Source organism: Euprymna scolopes, chromosome 34 (genome assembly GCF_053919585.1).
Source record: "Euprymna scolopes isolate OS-2025 chromosome 34, ASM5391958v1, whole genome shotgun sequence".
Lineage (NCBI taxonomy): Eukaryota > Metazoa > Mollusca > Cephalopoda > Sepiida > Sepiolidae > Euprymna > Euprymna scolopes.
In genome coordinates, this window is record NC_136515.1 from 19,840,273 (window position 1) to 19,861,242 (window position 20,970).

Here is a 20,970-nt window from a genome sequence, read left to right on the forward strand (position 1 = left end):
CTATTTTTAATTACAGATTTTGGAGAGGCATGTATAATCGCTTTGATTCTGGGATTCATCCGAGAGAAGAAATCTTGGATACTTTAGCTTCCGGAAAAGAGCATAGCAGTTCCCTTGAAGACCATATACGACTTCTTGAAATGGTAAGTTTGACAGTTTTTATTTAAAAAGAAAATTTTAAACAAACACATTTCAGGTGAAAACATTGATGGGTACTTACATATGCCGAAATTCGAAAAATTACAAAAAATGATCCAGTAGAATAATAATTAGAAATAAGAATGTAAATTTTTGATTTTAGCGATTTATTGAGTTTTAATCTATGATTTTACTGGTAGAGAGTTCGCAAAATCCAGAGGGAGGTAACAGCAATCAATAATTTTGACTAAATCCTTGATTTTTCATCCATATTGCCATCTGGAATCCAGATATCTGCAATTGTATTTGTAAAGGATTTTTTTCAAAGGTCTAGCCAGCTGTGCTTTTTTGTGCTTTTTGGAACCTCCCTCAAAGAAGTTGACTGATATTTTTTTTTTTTCCATAATTTAAAGCGCTAATAGAGCAACAGGAGATAAGCAACTAGGCATTTGCCTTGTTGTAAATAATTTTCATGTTTAATGGAGGAATTATTTACTGCTTGAAAATCGATCTTACCTGCCATTTCTCAGTAACGTCTCAAAGTTTACCTACTTATAGGTGAATTTTGCAGGGTTGGATTCATTCCTTTCCAAATATTTACTAATTTATTTTCATTTTTTTTGTATGAAAACAAAACAAAACTTTTTGTGTCATTTCATTTTTCGCTTTTTTTTCATACATCTATGAAGTATTTAATTATAATTAGGAATGTGGCAAAAGGTACCAAGGCTTAACAAAAAAACTATAAAACATAAAACGTTATAATTAGGGCAACACAAAAATTGCATTTATTAATCAGATTGAGTAATTTGACAAAGTAATTTCATAGAAAATTCATAAATCAATGAAAATATTTAAATTTCACATTATAAGAACAATGAGTATTCAAAGATTCAATGAGTATTAATATCAATTTTTAGGTTGCCCTTATTATAATGAAAAAAAAAACGAATTAAACTTTATTAAAGCGAAATGAAACATCTATATATATAAAAGTGAAAATGTGTGTTTGTGTGTCTGCTAAAAACTTTCGACAGACAGAGCAAAAATTGACAAACTTGGTATCATATTGAAGCTCCATCCTTCGCCCGAAAAATATCGAAAAATTGGCCAAAAACGTTAATTTTTTCACCCTGAAATCAACAATTTTCTACAGGGGGGGGACAACAAAAACCGTCCTCTCATGACGAGATCGGTTCTACGCATGCGTCAGATGACGTCATGACCTGATTTAGTTTAAATATTTGAAGAACTGACTAAATTTCATATACGTCGTGTTAGCTCAGTTGGTTAGAGCGTTGGTTCATTATCTAAACGTTTTGGGTTTGAATCGTAGTGTGAGATTTTTTTTTTTTTCAATTTTTTTAAATTTTAATATTGAAGCAGTGTTATTTAAGCCATTTTTCACGTAACATTCATTTTTCTGGATTTTTTTTTACTTCGCTTATTCTTAGGTTTTCATTAACACCCCCCACCTCCGACCGACCACACACACCCAAAAAGTATCGAAACAGGCTTATTTAAGCCATTTTTCATGTGTTTTTTTTTTGGGGGGGGGTAGTTTTAACGTTCGTTTTTCTGTTTTCTTTTTTGTTTTTTTCGATTTTTACATTTAACATCGTTCGTTTGCCTTACGTTAGTTTTTTTTTGTGTTTTTTTTTTTTTTTTTATGTTTTGATTACCCCCCCCCCTCCCCAACGTTCGTTTTTCTGTTTTCTTTTTTTACTTCACTTATTCTTAGGTTTTCATTAACACCCCCCCCACCCCCTCCAAACACTCGGGCAACGCCGGGTACCCCCCTGCTAGTCTATAATATAAATCTCACCTGTCTGTTTAAATGTATGTATGCATGTATGTTTGTATATCTGCCTAAAACTTTCGACTGAGGTGACAGATTTTCACAAGATCACTATCGTTTTGAAGTTCAACCCTTCGGACAACAAATTCGAAAAATTGGCCAAAAGCAAACTGGGCAGTTTTCCTCAAGGAGGGGACGATATTTTGCAAGCCATTTTTGTAAGTCATCATATCGGTTGGATTGACTTTGCCTAATTTTAACGTTTCAAACTTCCGGTCGCGTCATGGAGTAGCAGTAAGACGTCAGATTTTCTTTCACTTTCTTTTCCGCCTTTGTTTTGTTGAGAGATACAAAATTCATAAAAATATTTAAATATCTTTCTCAAACTTTTTCGGCTATCATCTGATCGGGAGAAAATCGATTGCATACAATAAAAAAATAATATTATTGGTGAAAATAAAGAGCACTGTATGATTTTTTAAATTTTTTTATTTAATTAGGTGCCAAAAGACAATTAAAATAAAAAACGGAAAGGAGGGGGGGGTTAAAGTTCCCCAAAGAAATTTAACAATTTTATCGATTCCTTTTGCCAGCACAAAGAAGGTTTTCGGATAGCGATAGACAGATTTCAAGGGAAGGGTAGGCTTTGTGTCTCATTTACTCTGCAACTTTGGACTCTGCTATTGGTCAGCATTTGGTTGAGAATCCTTGTTGCGCCAATAAGTATAACATAGAGTGGATTCCAAAACTCATTAAAAGATTTTAGTGTATAGTATCACACAGAAATTCATTTAAACTATGTTATCTTGATTGATTTATAGATTTTCAAATCTATCACATCCAATTTAAAGACTTTTGTTTCCGTTTTCATTTTCAGCGTATCAACGACTTGTGCAAACGTATGGGTATTTCCGAGGATGTTATTCAACGTAAACTGCAAGGTTTCCTATCTATGGATTCGTTGGATGGTGTTTTACTCGCAGAACCTAACGAGGAAACATGTGGCGATAGGCTAACAAGCACCAGTCTACCGCTGACCAAGTCTTTTGATTCTGACAACAACCACACAGCTGCAAAGAGCGATACAGAATCCGGTTTTGATGAATCTAGCTCTCAGCTGTCTCGTTCTGGCATCGAAGATGGTTTGGGTTCTAGTACAATTTCCTTGACTGGTGTTCTTGGTAATTCGGAGCCTTTGACGAGGGCTCAATTTCAAACTGAACTTTCATCTGTTGCTGTTGATTGGAAACCTTTACGGAATGTGCAGAACTGTAGTTGCACCTATTCCTTCGAACATTTCTCCAAAAGGGTAAGTGTACATGTTATTGTTTTTTTTTTTTGTTTTTTTTTTTTAAATCTGAGCTTCAGTTCATTTTAGTTAAAATTAAAAAAAAAATCTAGCTATCAATAGTTATAAACCCATCCTTGGCTCATCTAGATAAAATGCCATGAAGCCCCTCCCCATCTCTCTAGTTTCATCAATGACATCATCTACTCTGCTCAGTTATTTCTCTCTATTGTATTGCCCTGTCAGTCGAGCATTAGAATAAACCGACTGCCTCCCTGCAGAGAGTAAAAGTCTCTCAATGGGGCCACCTTTAACCATGGGTGGCAACCCGTAATGCTTAAGGACAGGATCCTGGTGATTGAGCAGATGCAACATGTTACTTTGGCCCTTACTTGGGCTAAGACAGACGGTTGGATAGACCCGATCAAATTAATCGGTTGGTCATGGCTAGCACTAAATCAGACAAACACAAGAAAATACGCTCGTGCTTCCCATATTAGACAATAAACTGATTTAGTAAGCGGTGGCTAAAGGGTCAATCAACTTGCTGAAGAATGGATAAAACATGGCTGGAAAACTAACATCTTTTCTAGGAATATAAGAAAAGAAGGAAACATGAGTGCTTGAATCCATCAGCAAGATGAGTATACTTCTCCTGTATCCTTGTTGCGTTGGGGTGAATAGGTTCTCCCCCCAACATTTTCCACATAGGGCTCCGAGGCGGGTGGAGAGCAGGAAAAATGAAAAATCCAAAAGATACAGATGTCAAATATAAAGCTTCAAAAAAGAAACCACTGTGAAGCTTCAGATAAATCTAGTTCAGAAACAGAATCCCAAAAGTGAAATCTATATCAAAATCTTATTTTATAATTATAGAAGCAATCGAAGCAGAACTGATAATAAAAGTGTCTCCCTTCAAAATAGAGAAAATTTTTTCAAACATAAAACCTAAAAAATGGCCAAGAAACTAATTAGTGGCACACTACTAGTGGAAGTAGAAAGCCAAAAACATATCATAGAAATCTTCAAATCGAGACTTTTTAACAACCAAAGAGTAAAAGTATATACCCAAAAAATGCTGAATACCAATAAAGGAGTGATCGGGAGTTCAAAATTATCCCTGTACTCCTTGGAAGAAATCAAAATTAACTTGAGAAATCAAAATACTTACAAACTCCTACATCCTGACTTTTAACACCCATCAAATCCCAAGTAACACCAAAAAAGATTATGAATAAATAAACACCAAGCCATACATCCCAAACCCCCTCATACGCTATAACTGCCAAAGGTACAGAAACCATCAAGACTGGTGCACATGCTCTGCAGTATGTATGAGGTATGGAGAAAATGAGATCCATACGGATTTCCAAAAAGAGCCAAAATGTACTAACTGCCAAAAAGGGCATAGTGCAAACTCAAAAGAATGCAACGAATGGAAGAAAGAAAAAGAAAATACTAAAATAAAATATACCAAAAATATAGAAGCTTGTAACCTAGCCGAAAATACAAGATACTCTGAAATAACAAAAAAAAACACGGAACATACCACCAAACCAAATAAGCAAACAACAAAAGCAAATTCATCAAACATCAAAATATTATGAAATTACTTAATGAAATAAGGGAACTAATGGAAGATTTTTAAAAAAAACTATAAAACAAATCAACATTGAAAATAAAGATTTCAAAACTGAACAAAACTCCCAAACCAAAACTCAATTCAAAAGACCCACAAAATCCCAAAGTGCTACAATACTCATAGATACAACCCCTATCACCGGGGGGGGAAAAAAAAACAGACACCAAAAAGCGCCCACGAAGGAAAAGGAAACAAACCACCAACCAACAAAGAAGTTAAAACCGAAATAAACAGACCAGATTCAACTTTCAGATCAAGAGACTCAATCCAAAAACAGATTTGAGGTAATGGACACGGAAGATTGAAGATCAGACACCAACAACTAACAAAAGTTAAAAATAAATACATAAAATCAAACCATAACTAAAAAAATCATCCAATGGAACCTAAAACCTAACATAAATGACCTATTACTTTTTATAACAAACCATCAACCAGCCATCATATGTCTGCAAGGAACCTTTTTTAAAAGCTGAAGATAAAATAAATATAAAAGACTACAAACAATTCAATCACATCCACAATACTCAACAAAGAGTCTCTGGAGGAGTATCTATACTTATTAGAAATAATATCCCACAAAGCAAAATAGATTTAAAAACTAATATTCAAGCCATTGCTGCAGCAGCCACACTACACAGAACTATAAATATCAGCACTATCTAAATCCCACCCCAGGATCCAATAAATGAAGCAGAGCTGAACAAAATAATAAATCAGTTACCCAACCCTTTTTACTGTTAAGTGATTTTAATAGTCACAATGATATATGGGGATCTGTATACTTGAATAAAAAAGGAAAAGATCTTGAAAAAATTATTAACGACAATGACTTGTGCATATTAAACAATAAATCCAACATATAACTTCATCCCACTTCAGGCACCTACTCAGCACTAGATCTATCATTCTGTGACCCCGCTGTCTTTATGGACTACAACTGGAAGGTTCCAGAAGATTCATGGTGTAGCAACCATTTTCCAGTGATGTTTAACAAATCTGAAAGAAACAAAAAACCATCTCTCCCAATGGAAAATAAAAAAAAAAGCAAATTGGGAAGAATATAAAAAAAATGCCAACAAAAACCCAGTGGAGGAAATCCAAATAAATCTATGGAATATTTTTCTAAAACATTACTAGCCACTGCACATGAATTTATACCTAAAAGTAGCAGAACTAACAAACAACAAAGACCCTGGTTTAATCATGAATGCCAAAAAGCAATTTATCTACTAAAGCTACTTTACGAAAACTCAACTCCCAACCAATGAAGTACAATCTAAATCTTTTTAAGCAAAAAAAGAACAATAGCTCGTAAAGAAGCAAAAAAGGACATCATGGAAAGATTTTATAAATAAAATAAACTCGAATGCAAACCCCAAATAAGTGTGGAATATGGTAAGGAAAATTTTGGGCAAAAACTCACCCTCTCCTTTAAATCATCTACAAAACAACATTAAAATAAATATTGCAAATCTTCTCCCTGAAACTTTTCAAAACAATTCCTCCAGTAAAACATACAGTCAATCCTTCCAAAAGACAAAATAAGATGCAGAAAAAAGATAAGTAAATTAAATTTCAACTCCAACAACAAAGAAGAATACAACTATCCTTTTACTAAATGGCCCTGTCGGTGGGGCATTAGAATACGCCGACTGCCCCCCCCTGCAGAGGGTAAAAGTCTCTCAATGGGGGTCCTGGATATGACCTTAAACTATATCCAGTGGTGAGGCCCCAGCTTGTGGGCTTTGGGGAGTGTGGAGCCACCCTTTAATTACCATTGCTCCCAGGTCCACTCTGACCCGGAGTGGTAGTACCTGTTAGGGTCCCAACTATGGGTTAAATACAAACCGACGTGAAAACAACAAATGTATTTTATTAAAAAAATTTTTCTTCTTCAAAATCTTTAGATTCGGCATTAAATAACTCGAAAAGGGTTGATATGCCGTAAAACAACCAACCAACCTTTTACTAAAAATGAACTGTTAAAATCCATAAACGAAGCACATAATACAGCTACTGGGGCGGATGAGATACATTATGAGTTTCTGAAACAACTTCCTCCCAAATCAATAACACATCATTTAAACACCATCAACAAAATATGGTTCAAAAGGGAAAACTACCCAATAGCTGGAAACATGCTATCGTGATCCCCATGCTTAAGCCAGAGAAAGACAATTCAGATCCACAAAATTTCAGAAGAATTACATAGACAAGTTGTTTCCGCAAAACATTTGAAAGAATGATAAATAAATGACTGAATTGGTATCTGGAAACTAACGGCTCAGTTGCCAACATACAAAATGGTTTTAGAAACAAAAGAGGAACAATGAACAACATAGTCCAATTGGAGACGTTTATCAAAGAAGCTTTCATTAAAAAGAACATGCAATAGCTATCTTTTTTTTATTTAGAAAAGGCTTACATGACGATAGGGTATAATAAAAGACATACAATCTTGAATTAAAGGGCAGACTACTCATCCTGATAAAAATTTTCTATCTCATAGAAGTTTTAAAGTAAGAATCGGACCAACTCTATCAGACACAAAAACACAGGAAGAAGGATGTATTTTATTAGTCATGCTCTTCTATAAAAAAGTCAATAATATTGTAAATTGCCGAAACAATGAGATAAATGGCTCCTTATATGTGGATGACCTTGTAATCTGCCATAGATCAAAAGATATTCATATCTCAGAATGCTAACTACATATGTACATAAACAAACTAACACAATGGACCACAGAAAATGGCTTTAAATTTTCACCAACCAAAACTAAATGTGTCGTCCATTTTTGTAATCATAGGAAAATGCATAATGACCTTACCCTCAACCTAAAAGGAACAAAAACTGTCCTCTTGTGACGACGACTGGTTCTACGCATGACATCATGACCTGATTTATTTTAGGTACTTGGAGAACTGACTAAATTTCATGTACGTCGCGTTAGCTCAGTTGGTTAGCGCGTTGGTTCGTTATCTAAACGTTTTGGGTTCGAATCGTGGTGTGAGATGTCTTTTCTTTTTTTATTTCGATTTTTTAAATTTAAATATTGAACCAGTGTTATTTAAGCCATTTTTCACGTAACGTTCGGTTTTCTGGGTTTTTTTTTTTTACTTCGCTTATCCACCCCCCGGGTACCCACCGATTTTTTAAATTTTAATATTGAAACAGGCTTATTTAAGCCATTTTTCACGTGTTCGTTTTTCTGTTTTTTTTTTTTTGTTGTTTTTTCGATTTTTACATTTAACATCGTTCGTTTGTCTTACGTTATTTTTTTTTTTGTGTTTTTTTCGGTGTTTTGATTACCCCCCCCACCCCACCCCCGCTGAAGTTTTAACGTTCGTTTTTATGTTTTTTCTTTTTACTTCGCTTATAACAAACAAACCTGGTCATTGACCTCATTTGCTGAATAACTATTGCTTATGTCGTCGTCACTTCCGTGCACGCACCTGTCAATTTGGTTCTTACTTGAATAAATTCAAACATTTTTCAGTAACTCATTCTGGCTGGCCGATTTTATTTTCTAAGGGCTTTGGGTTCGATCTTAACCCCCCCCCCACTCCCCGGTTTCTTTTTTATTTAACAGCACACACACCTCCAAACACCCGGGCAATGCCGGGTACCCCCGCTAGTTCTATCATACAACACAAAACACAAACTTTTTTCTGTTGGATTCCTAGTCACTACAGTTTCCGTGTCAATATAAAAGCTGACATGGCGGCCAAAAATTCCCTTAAACTCTAAATAAGCAACATAAACGTCCCATATATGGATTACAAACCTTCAATAAACAATTTTATTACAAAGAAATAGTAAAAAAAACTGGAACAATTGACAAAACAACAAACTTTTCCAAATTATGCCTGTACTTAAAAAATCCTACTAAATCCCAGAAAATCATGTAAAGAAGTAGTAGTTTTATCATGTATCCGGATAGGACACGCATACATAATTCACTCCCACATATTAAAAAGTGAAGAACTCCCCAAATGTATACCACGTCACAAACCTTTTTACTTGACTGCGATGACCTCACACAAATTTGCCAACACTACTACAAGGCCATAAACCTAAAAGAACTCTTCGAAAAAAGAAAACCCTAAAACCATATTCTAAATTTCCTCAAAAGAGCAAAAATACCATAAAATAACAAACTATACCTAAACATTGCCCGAATATATCCAGCAAAAATCAACTCCGAAAGTATCTAAAAATTAAATCTTATACACAGCATTAAATGATTAAAAAAGGGTTGATATGCTGGTTAGACAAAAAAACAAACTCTATTTTACTCAATGACAGACCAAAATGATAATGTCATTGAGTGTGTATGGGGACAAAAAACAAACAAGCAGGATCAACAGTTTTAGTATTTAAAAAAATTTTTTTTTTACAAGGTGGTCACCACTTATCAAGGCCCGGAAGCCACTCAGGGATAAGGGTTATTGTAAGTACAGTACGTTAGTGTGGATATTTAAAGTGTCTACTTAAGGGGGCGGTTCATCAGGAATTTGTTTACGTTGGACTTGAAGACATCCAAGTTGTAGTCAGGAGGGAAGCAGGCAGACGGAACAGAGTTCCACAGGCGTGCAGTTCTAAAAAAGGAGCTTTGTTCATGGAATCTACATTTTGATAGAAGCTTTGTTCATGGAATGAAAAGTAATATGGTTAAGCTATTTTTCTATTGAATTATATATATATATATATATATATATACATACACTTTTTATTTGTTTTATATAACCATTTATATGTTGTTACACATTCATGAGGATGTTTCGGTCAGCCAGTTATATATATATATATATACACACACGCATATACGTATGTGTGTGTGTGTGTATATATGTAGTTTTAACTACTAGTCCTTTTCTTTTCCATGTTTAAGCTTAACCATATTACTTTTCATGCTCGCATTTTTCTATTGTAATCCATGATTTTTCCAGGCTTCCAATAAATTCACTTGTTTTTGTTTAATTTCAGTCTTATTTTTTTTTGCCCTCATAATCATAACATACACATACGTAATAACAATGTATGGCACTCGTCTGCTTTCATTCTCTCTGTTCCGCCTGTTACTTCTTTTTTCGCGAGAGCAGTGAATTAGTAGCAACGCGGTTACTATGGAAACCAGTCATAAAAAAACGTTGCTTACCTCCTTACATATTTTTACGATTTTGAACACCAGTAAATTCATCATAACTTTTGTTTTACTGAACGAAAATTGAAAAAAAATTTTCACAATATAGCTGAGAAGGTGATCTTATAAACTGTAATAATTGTTTGAGATTTGGTCAAAAAGCTTTAAGGCAGTTCTAAATTACTAAAACTGCCAAGTATTTGAATGATATATATATATATATTAGTGTTGGGACGATTAATCAGAATCGGGAATCGAAAAATTTGGAACTTTTTGTGGAATCGGAAAAAATTTGTGCCTATTTTCTGATGCCAAAACGATTCTTTTAATTGGCTTTTTTATTTGATTTTCTATAAAGAAAAATATTCTACTGCTGATAGTAATGCTAAAATAATGAATATTTATTGATTTTAAACTAAATCGATGTATCATCCCTCACCAGTGTATTCTTACGTTTGAGAAAATATCTGCACATCTAACGTGTGTTTTTACAGTAATCGTAAAAAATAACAACTTTATAGTTAAATATTTAGAGATTTATAAAGAATTGGAACCGGAATCGGTTATTGTATCGGAATCAGGAATTTAATACGGAATTGGTAATTGGATCAGAATCAGAAAAAATATTGGAATCGTCCCATCCTTTATATATATATATATATATATATATATATATATATATATATATAGCTCTTTCAAGAGATAATAAATTGATGATTAATAAATTAGCCATATTGCATCATTCTTTAGAGCACTTGTGGTTATGTTGAAAGCATACATAGCATTGGCTGAATAGTTACGAGACCAGGATTTATAATACACGGATCTGGAGTTAGAATTGTTTAACTAGTGATATGGTTACAAAATTCCATACTAACAAGCATAAAATAAAAATTTAAAAAAACGTGAAACTTACACATAAAAGTATTAATTGTATATAGAGAGTAAGAGCTATACTACAGGGTGGAACGATAGAAATATCGCCCTAAAGAAAACAACACTACAGCTTCATTTTAAAACTTTTATTGAAAAAATCAATTCCGGTAACTTGATTATGTAGTAGAGCTAACATCTATTCAATGTAGCTACCTTCAGCCTCAATCACCACCTCGATATGGGTCCTGAACTGGGAGCATGCCTTTTCCACAAGACCTTGGCGGATGATGGCAATCAGGCTGGTTTTTATGTTGTGTGAGATCATGTTGGTGATGTTCTCGATGTATGACCAAACGAAGTAGTCCAGCGGGTTCAGGTTGGGGAAGGAGTGGGGGTCAGTGAGAGAAGGGTACAAAGCCGTAGCACTCCTTCTGAAGCCAAGCCAGGATTTCTTTGGACTTGTTGGCTGGTGCTGAGTCCTGCTGCCACACTCAGGGTCTGTCGGCAGCCATCTAATTGCACCAGGGGATCACCACACTCTTCAGCACATCCAGATACACATTGGTGTTGACTTTCAAGCCGACTTCGAAGATGCGAGGTGGCATGATGTGGCCCTCACTTGAAATCACATCGTTTTCATCTCCCTGGGCACCTCCCTGTTATTCGTAGCAATCCAGCGATGCATTTTGAGGGCGCTGGCAATGGTCCTGTTTTCAGAACTTGGATCGGTAGAGAGCATGTACAGCGACATATCTCCAATCTCGCTCGTTGAACATTGTGTCACTTTCACACATGATAGAAGATTTCTATTGCTCTTGGGATTTGTATGCAACTAGCTTGCAGTAGATGGTCTGCAAAAAAAAAAAGAAAAGAAAACCGGTTTTCATCAAACGGAAATGGAATCATGTCCTCTTTTCTAGGGCGACAATTTTATCGTTCCACCTTGTAAATGAGCTTATACTAATTCATTAAATTCATTTACCCGGTATTTATGAGCTGTTTTTTTTGTCTGCAATATTCACAGTGACTGGTATGAAATTCATATACTTCCTCTTTCTTTATAGGTGATAGCTATGTTTATTTATCCTTTGTCATTCTCTGGTTCTGTATTCAGAACAAAACCGTCTTTAAAATTTAGTGGATGAGAACCTTTTCACCTCCTCACAAAAGAGATTTCACGAGTCTGTCTCTGCTCTATTGTTAGTTTTATAGTAGGTGATCAATTGAGCTCCAATCTATGCCCCCCCCCATAAGACGTTTGCAACAAACACTCATTTGACTACAACAACCGTTAAGTTTCCCTCGCTCTCTAACTGTGTCTAAAACTAAATTAAAATTCCATAAGCAGTGTTTTTTTTTTTCTAGAACTGTCCGTCTGTGGAACACAATACCATGTGGCTACTTCCCAGCTGACTATAACATAGTCGTCTTCAATCTAATGTGAACAGGTTCCTGTTGTGCCTTAAACTAAACAAAAATTCCATAAGCAGAGTTTCTTTTCTTGAACTGTCCATATATGCAACACAATACCATGTGGCTGCTTTTTAGCTGACTATAACATCATCATCTTCAACTCTAATGTGAATAAGTTCTTGCTGAGCCATCTTTTTAAATGATTTATCTGTATCCACCATTACTGATCATGTTGTCTCACCATCTACCTAACACGTAACCCTTATCAAGGCCCAAAGGCCACTCAAGGATATGTATTGACCACCACCCCAAGTAAAAAGTGTGTTTTTCAATGATTTATGTTGTACATTCTTAACTATTTTTTTGTTCTTTCTTTTCTTAATCTTTTTTTTCAGTATCATTGTTGGAAATGCGGGGAAGTTTTCTGCACTCGTTGTATTGCAGCCCACTTGCCGCTGCCAGGCCACTTTCCGAAACGTCATGCGCCTGTCTGCCAGTCCTGCTACAGTCAACTGCATTCAGTTTTGCCTGTCAACGAAATTACTTCACAAGTTGCGAGTTGAAAGCAATAAAATTGTCAGTAAAAAAATAACGTATCTTCAAACTATCCGCCATTGTCCGATTTAAAAAAAAAAAAAATGGTAACAAAACAAAATGGCCGATGATAACATGAAGCCAAACTGTGTTTGTTATTCTGTATATGCAGTTGTTAATCCCCTTCGGTATTTAGAATTGTCACTCTCCAGATTTGGGCCATATTTTACTTTAGGGTGGCAAAGCAAGGGAGATAACTTGTCTCTCTTATCAGCATCCATCTATGTTATTTGTGCGTTTGGTCAAAATTCCTGGGTATTTTGCATACTCCACATGTGTTATCAATAACTATTCAACCTAGGGAAGCTGCGATATGGATTTCATTTTCCATTAGTTTTGATACAACTGAGAAAAAAAAGTCCAGTCGAAATCTTTAATTTTGACTGGAGTGAATGTATGGTCCATAACATATTCCATAGTGGTACAAGAACGTTCTAAGTTTGATATTCTTTATCGGTGCTTATACAGAATCCCCACTATACTAAAAAAAAAAAAAAATGAAGAAAATCTATATAATGTACATACTCGTGATGGAAAAAAAATATCGTACACCAAAAAATCACGTAAATTGATAAAGTAGTTTTATTTTTAAGTTAAAAAAAAATCAAATTTTGTTGCTAAACGAACAGTGACGATATCCCAATGCTATCTTGAAAACAGATTGAAGGAACAAAGGAAATAACTCTAAGTAATTCAAATTGTGAGATTTTAGAAAGCCATTCTTAATATGGGGAAGGCATTGGGAAAACTTAAATTTGCTTAAAAATGATTTTCTTTATAAAATATAAATTCACTTTATCAATTTATGTGATGTTTGGAATATGATACTTTTCTCTATCACAGGTATGTACATAATACAAATTTTTCTTTTTTTATATATGGGAAGAATTCTGAACAAGCAACTTTTTATTTATTTATGAATTCAAAAAGTATTAAATTCCAACAGCTAATGAAATTGTATGTTAGTGCTGTTTTTTTTGTTGCTTTCAATGGAAGTTTTTCTTTTAATTCGCCCAAAAAAAATTTGTTGTTTTTTTTTTTTTTTTTTTTTCATTTCCATTTTAAAAACAAATTGAAAAAATTCGTTTTTTTTGTAAATAAAAATCAATTGTTGAAAAATATTTGTAAAATAAATTGTTGACAAAAAAAGATTGAGAAATAAGTCGAGATAAAAAAAAAAATTAGAAGAAATCATTTAAAATCATTTGTTGGAAAAAAAAATGTAAAAATAGATTATCTCCCTTACTTTACCACCCTTAAGTAAAAAAGGGCTAAATTTGATGGATTTTTTTTTAAATGTTGTATTCCTTGTGAGATAAAAACGTCAATGAAAACGAGAATGCAATCGTCAATAATAAAAGCGATGTACTGATCATTTTTTTTTTTCGTTATCATGTTTCTCTACAGTGTGCTTGTAGGAATACATCTCTTTGATTTTTGCCATAGGGAATGTTTGATTTCTCTTTGTGATATTTATTTCTGTGCAGTATTTTAATTTTAGTTAGATAACTATTATTATTCATAACTGCTTTCTATATAAAATTAGTAGACAAAAAAAAAATAAGAGCTAATCTTGTAGAAGGATTTTTTTTCTTTTTAGTTTCGAGACTATTTTAACTTTTTAGAAATTATTTTTTTTTTTTAATTTCAAGAGTATTTTAACTTTTTAGAAATAATATTTTTTCAGTTTCGAGAATATTTTAACTTTTTGGAAATAATTTTTGTTTTTTAGTTTCGAGAGTATTTTAACTTTTTGGAAATAATATTTTTTAGTTTCGAAAATATTTTAACTTTTTGGAAATAATTTTTCTTTTTAGTTTCGAGAGTATTTTGAAAAAGCTGTGTACCTCCATTGTTAGAATGAACAAAATAAAGATGCTGTTATAACTAATGATAAAAAACAAGATTCATTCGTTGTAGAACTACAGTTCAGTTTTGCTAGATAATATCTATGCTTTCTTTCCCACTGAAATCGGTTTTCAGATAACTATTATTGCTAATAACTGCCTTCCATATAAAATTTTAAAATAAAAGTATGATGAAATTTTGGAAGAAGACTGGAATTTTTTTTAAAGATTTTTTGTCTTCATTTAATTTATTGCTAGAATGTAAAACATGATCATGAATAATAAAATAAAATCAATTGTTTAGCATGTAATATTTCTATACACTCTTTTCTAGAAAAAAGAATATATATATATATATATATATATGCCCGTTTTATATATATATATATATATATATATATAACCTTACTCTTTTCTTCTGATGAGAAACATTAAGCCTCGAAATACTATGGTCTAAAGAGTTTTTTTTTATATATTTCAGGTGTTTCCTTATTAATTTGATGATCACGTAAATAAACTTTATTTATCTTTGAATAGTCATTAATTGTTCCTTTATTTTATATTTGATTTGAATATAGATTACGTTTGACGTCATTAAAATTTCCATTTTATAGTTACTCTATATAATATTCTGATTGTTTCTTCATTAGTACTATAATTTGAAAACGAGGCTACATCAAAGGCAGGTCACTGTCATATTCTTGTCCAAGGTTACCAGATTGGCTTATTTAAAGACAAATTTTACGGATTTATCCTTTTTTGAAGCACTTTGGCTTTCAAAAATTGTTTGTTTTTTTTTCTGTCCAGAAAACTAATTTTTTGCCCTATCCAGAAAAACATCAGCTTTATCAAAACTTATTTTGTTGATTAAATATATTTCTCATCCCGTGGAATTTCCATGGGTCCTTTTAGTAAATATTATTACTAATAAGTATTTTTGATATAAAATTAGTCGATAAGACAAAATATCGGCAAAGATTTTGGAAGACATTTTTGTTCCTGATTTAAATGCTCATCCACGCATCTGCAAATATACATTTCTATGTTTAACTGCAGTAATTTTTAAAAGTTTTCATATCTATCTGTAGTTAGCTCAAATGGTAATGAATAATGCTGGAGCGCTAATTGTTTTAGTTTCAATTCCAGCTGATGGTACCCAAGTCATTTTTTTTTTTTTTTTTTAAATCACTATAGTACAAGATAATAATCAAGAGAATTGGCTCTTTTAATAATAAATATGAAATCTACATAAATTAAAATATCATATTTAAGCTTAGTTTATGATCGGGAAACATCAGGCAAAATGCTAATAATAAAATAAAATCACAAACTTGCCAATATCTTTGGCATTTCTATTCAATTTTGTAGAAGTATATCTTGTCAATTTAGATGTAGAGGATGTTCGACTTCCTTAAGATATCCCGTTTGCAGTTCATTAATATATTATTAAATAAGTGTCTTCCATATTCATTTAGTAAATAAATAAAAATTGCAACAAATTTCAATACAAGTCCAGTATTGAACCTAATTAAAAATCAAAAGACAGAAAAATGATGTACATATCCGTTATGGAACAAAAAATGTCGTATTTCAAAGATCACATGAATTTATCAAGTATTTATTTTTAATAAGAAAATCAAATTTTACAAGTAAGTGAGTATCTTATGTTTTGATCCGCCATATTTAATAAATAAAGGTCAATAACTCCATTCGAATTACCAAGATCAAAATCAGTCTTGTAATGGCTATGATCTACTATTAATAGTAACCACTGAAAAATCATTTCAAAAATTGATTTTCTATATATAAAAAAACACTACTTGATCAATTTATGTGATTTTTGGAATATGATATTTTTGTTCTGTGGCAGGTATCTACGTCATAAGATTTTTCTGTATTTTTTTTTTTTTTTTTTAATTAGGTTGGACACTGGACTTGCATCCAAGAATTTTTTGGAAGGCATTTTCTTTTTTTTTTTTTTTTTTTTTTTTTCCTGAAACAAAAAAAAAAAGATAGGTATGATCATTGCATTATTTGTTAGAATTAATCATTAAATAATGCTATTCTAATAAGAAAAATGAGTTTTAGACCATTTTTTTTTTTTTTTTTTTTTGAAGAACTGACTATATTCAGTTTTGACAGAAAGAACTTTTCTTTTTCATCAAGACGTTTTTTTTTGTTTTTTTTCAGTTAACTATTATTGCTATCTGGACTACCTGGCATTACGTAGAACAAAAGTGTAATATATTTCTATTACAAATTTTATCTCTCTACTTCTCTCTCTTTGCCCTTCCCGTTTTCCCTTCCCTCCCTCCCTCTTTTAAACCCTCTCTTTTTCCTTTACCGAGCCCATTCTTCTCAACCTGAACACAAACACACACACACACACACAACTTTGTTTAGTAGTCTTTGACTTTTAGCTAGACATACAAACATACACACAGACATTTACTCTTTATATAAAAGTCTAGCAAGGCTACCTAGCAATGCCCGAGGCAAAATTGTAACATATGTCTCTCTCTACCTCTCTTTATCTTTCTCTCTTCCCCCCCCTCCCATTTTCCCTCCTTCTCTCTCTAAAGCACTTCTGTCTTTCTTCCCACTTCATTTTTATCCCTTCTTCTCACCAACCCTGTCTTTCTTACCTTCCTAGCTGGACATCCATACACACACACACACACACCTACAACTCTCCTTTATATATTTTCTTTTCCAATCAGTACATAATAACACTGGACCCCCTCCCCCTGACAAGACCTGTAAGAGAATGAATAAATTTTAGATATTATTCATCCAGGGCAATGCTAATAAAAAAAATACCAACTATGTGTTTCGTAGATTTTGACTTTTTAGCTGGACATACGAACACACAGACAACTGCCCTTTATCTCTATATATTATAAAAGTAACCTTGTCTGTGGAACGGTCTCTACCAAACAACTCTGCCAATTTTTGGTTTACAAACTTGAAACTTTATATATAGAATATTTGAACCTGTGGAACAAAACCAATTTGGTTTTTAGGCAGGCATAGTTCGACTTATTGTGTACGCTTTACGCATGTGCAAATATACATTTAAACTGCGTTAATTTGTCAAGTTTTAATTTGTGTAAGCAATTAGCTCATATGATAGCAACTACATCTAGAGAGCTAAATGTTTTGGTTTCAATTCCAGCTGATGACACTCAAGTCATATTTTTTAAACTTTTGAAATCACTACTATATTATTGGTGCAATATAATAATGAATATGAAATTTGCATGAATGAAAATATATTTAAGCGTATTTAATAACCTGGTACTAACCCTGAACCAAAGTAGCATTCACCCTTACATAGGAGTATGGGGTTGTTGTTATAAAACAAAACTGGAGCGTGAAATTCATAAGTGGTCCTCAGCTGTATGTATATCCTGATTAGGGGAGATGACAGCATTAAGTTTTTGCAGGAAGATGTTGACATCCTCCTACATACAGCACCTGGTATTCCCAAATGGTAACCCATCTTATACTGAATAGGTTCAATGTTGCTTAACTTTGGTGATCTAACGAGAACCTGTCTATCAACATGATTATGTTGTATATCAACAGCAGTATAATAATTACCGTCTGTATAATATTTGAAAAATATGAAAACAACGGCAGTATAATTATTAATTATCTTCTGTATAATATTTAAAAAATATGAAAACAACAGCAGTATAATAATTAATTACCTTCTGTATAATATTTTTAAAATATGAAAACAACAGCAGTATAATTGATAATTACCTTCTGTATAATATTTTAAAAATATGAAAATAATGGCAGTATAATTGATAATTACCTTCTGTATAATATTTTAAAAATATGAAAATAATGGCAGTATAATTGATAATTACCTTCTGTATAATATTTAAAAAATATTAAAACAACGGCAGTATACTTATTAATTAACTTCCATATAATATTTAAAAAATATGAAAATAATGGCAGTATAATTATTAATTACCTTCTGTATAATATTTTAAAAATATGAAAACAACAGCAGTATAATTGATAATTACCTTCTGTATAATATTTTAAAAATATGAAAGCAACAGCAGTATAATTGATAATTACCTTCTGTATAATATTTAAAAAATGTGAAAACAAGAGCAGTATAATTGATAATTACCTTCTGTATAATATTTTAAAAATATAAAAACAACGGTAGTATAATTATTAATTACCTTCCGTATAATATTTTAAAAATATGAAAACAATCGCAGTATAATTAATAATTACTTTCTGTATAATAATTTTAAAAATATGAAAACAACGGCAGTATAATTATTAATTACCTTCTGTATAATATTTTAAAAATATGAAAATAATGGCAGTATAATTATTAATTATCTTTTGTATAATATTTTAAAAATATGAAAACAACAGCAGTATAATTATCTTTTGTATATTTTAAAAACAAATTATTTGGAAAACATTTTTTTTTTTTTTTCATATTAAAAAAAATGTTTCTCTCTTCATTCCTCATTAGAATTCAGTGTATAATCGACAGAAATAAAATCACAAACTCACCAATATGTTTGGTATTGCTCTACATTCTTGTGGAAAAAATGTCTCTTTAATTTAAACGTAGAGAATGTTTGGCATCATTAAGATATCCATTTTGCAGTTAATAAATCAATTGTTACTAAGAAATGTCTTCAATATAACATTTAGTCAATAAAAACAAAGAAAAAAGGCAGCATAAACTTTTCGAAAACTTTTTTTTTTCAAGCAAACTACATTCTCCTTTTTTTTATTTTTCAAGCAAACTACATTCTCCTTTTTTTTTTTTTTTTCAAGCAAACTACATTCTCCTTTCTTTTTTTTTCAAGGAAACTACATTCTTCTTTCTTTTTTTTTTTTAAGCAAACTACATTCTCCTTTCTTTTTTTTTTTTCAAGCAAACTACATTCTCCTTTTTTTTTTTTTTTTTAAGCAAACTACATTCTCCTTTCTTTTTTATTTTTCAAGCAAACTGCATTCTCCTTTCTTTTTTTTTTTTCAAGCAAACTACATTCTCCTTCTTTTTTTTTTTTCAAGCAAACTACATTCTCCTTTTTTTTTTTTTTTTTTGGTACTATTTAAAAAAATATGTGTACTTTGCTATAATCATTGTTAGAATAAAACATTAAATAATTTAATCATAAATAATAATAAATACAAGTTATTAATTTTTTTTTAATTGTCGTTGAAATAAAACATTAAAAAATCACATCATGAATATTAGGATGGCGCAAAAATAATGTCGTTTTTGGTGTTCAACTTCAAGTCAAAAAGCATTATTTTCACACCAACCTAATAATAATAAACACAAGTTATAAATTGTTTTTGCCATTAAAATAAAACATTAAATAATTTCATCATAAATTATAATAATTACAAGTTATAAATTGTTTTTATCATTGAAATGAAACATTAAATAATTTCATCATAAATTATAATAAATACAAGTTATAAATTGTTTTTGTCATTAAAATAAAACATTAAATAATTTCATCATAAATTATAATAATTACAAGTTATAAATTGTTTTTGTCATTAAAATAAAATATTAAATAATTTCATCATAAATTATAATAATTACAAGTTATAAATTGTTTTTGTCATTAAAATAAAACATTAAATAATTTCATCATAAATTATAATAATTACAAGTTATAAATTGTTTTTATCATTAAAATAAAACATTAAATAATTTCATCATAAATTATAATAATTACAAGTTATAAATTGTTTTTATCATTGAAATAAAACATTAAATAATTTCATCATAAATTATAATAAATACAAGTTATAAATTGTTTTTGTCATTAAAATAAAACATTAAATAATTTCATCATAAATTATAATAAATACAAGTTATAAACTGTTTTTAATCGTCGTTAAAATAAAACATTAAACAATGCCATCATAAATAATAATAAAAACAATTTATGAACTAACCAATTTTTTGAATATATAATATTTGTGTACAGTCAGTTTGTAGAAATACAATTCAACTTTGATGTAGAGAATGATACATTGACATTCAATTTGCAGGCAATAATTCTCATACATTTCTTTTTAATATTAGAAGACATTTTCTTAGTTTTCAAAGTATTTTAACAATATTTGCCAATAACTGCCTTCCATTTAAATCTAGTAAATAAACAACGCGCACAGTTTTGGAAGACTTTTTTTTTTGTATTTTAAATTTTTTTT

General features: G+C 31.3%; 1 protein-coding gene across 2 annotated transcripts in view; it reads left to right on the forward strand.

Moving 5' to 3' along the window:
* LOC145259114 (phosphatidylinositol-3,5-bisphosphate 3-phosphatase MTMR6-like) overlaps positions 1-14,271 on the forward strand; it is a 126,681-nt gene extending 112,410 nt beyond the window's left edge. For both annotated transcript variants that reach the window (XM_080116782.1, XM_080116781.1), the window contains exons 12-14: positions 17-143; positions 2,814-3,245; positions 12,700-14,271. In XM_080116782.1, coding sequence (XP_079972908.1) covers positions 17-143; positions 2,814-3,245; positions 12,700-12,867 — 727 coding nt within the window. In that variant the 3' untranslated portion in view covers positions 12,868-14,271. The remainder of the gene's footprint in view (positions 1-16; positions 144-2,813; positions 3,246-12,699) is intronic.
* Positions 14,272-20,970: the final 6,699 nt, after the last annotated feature.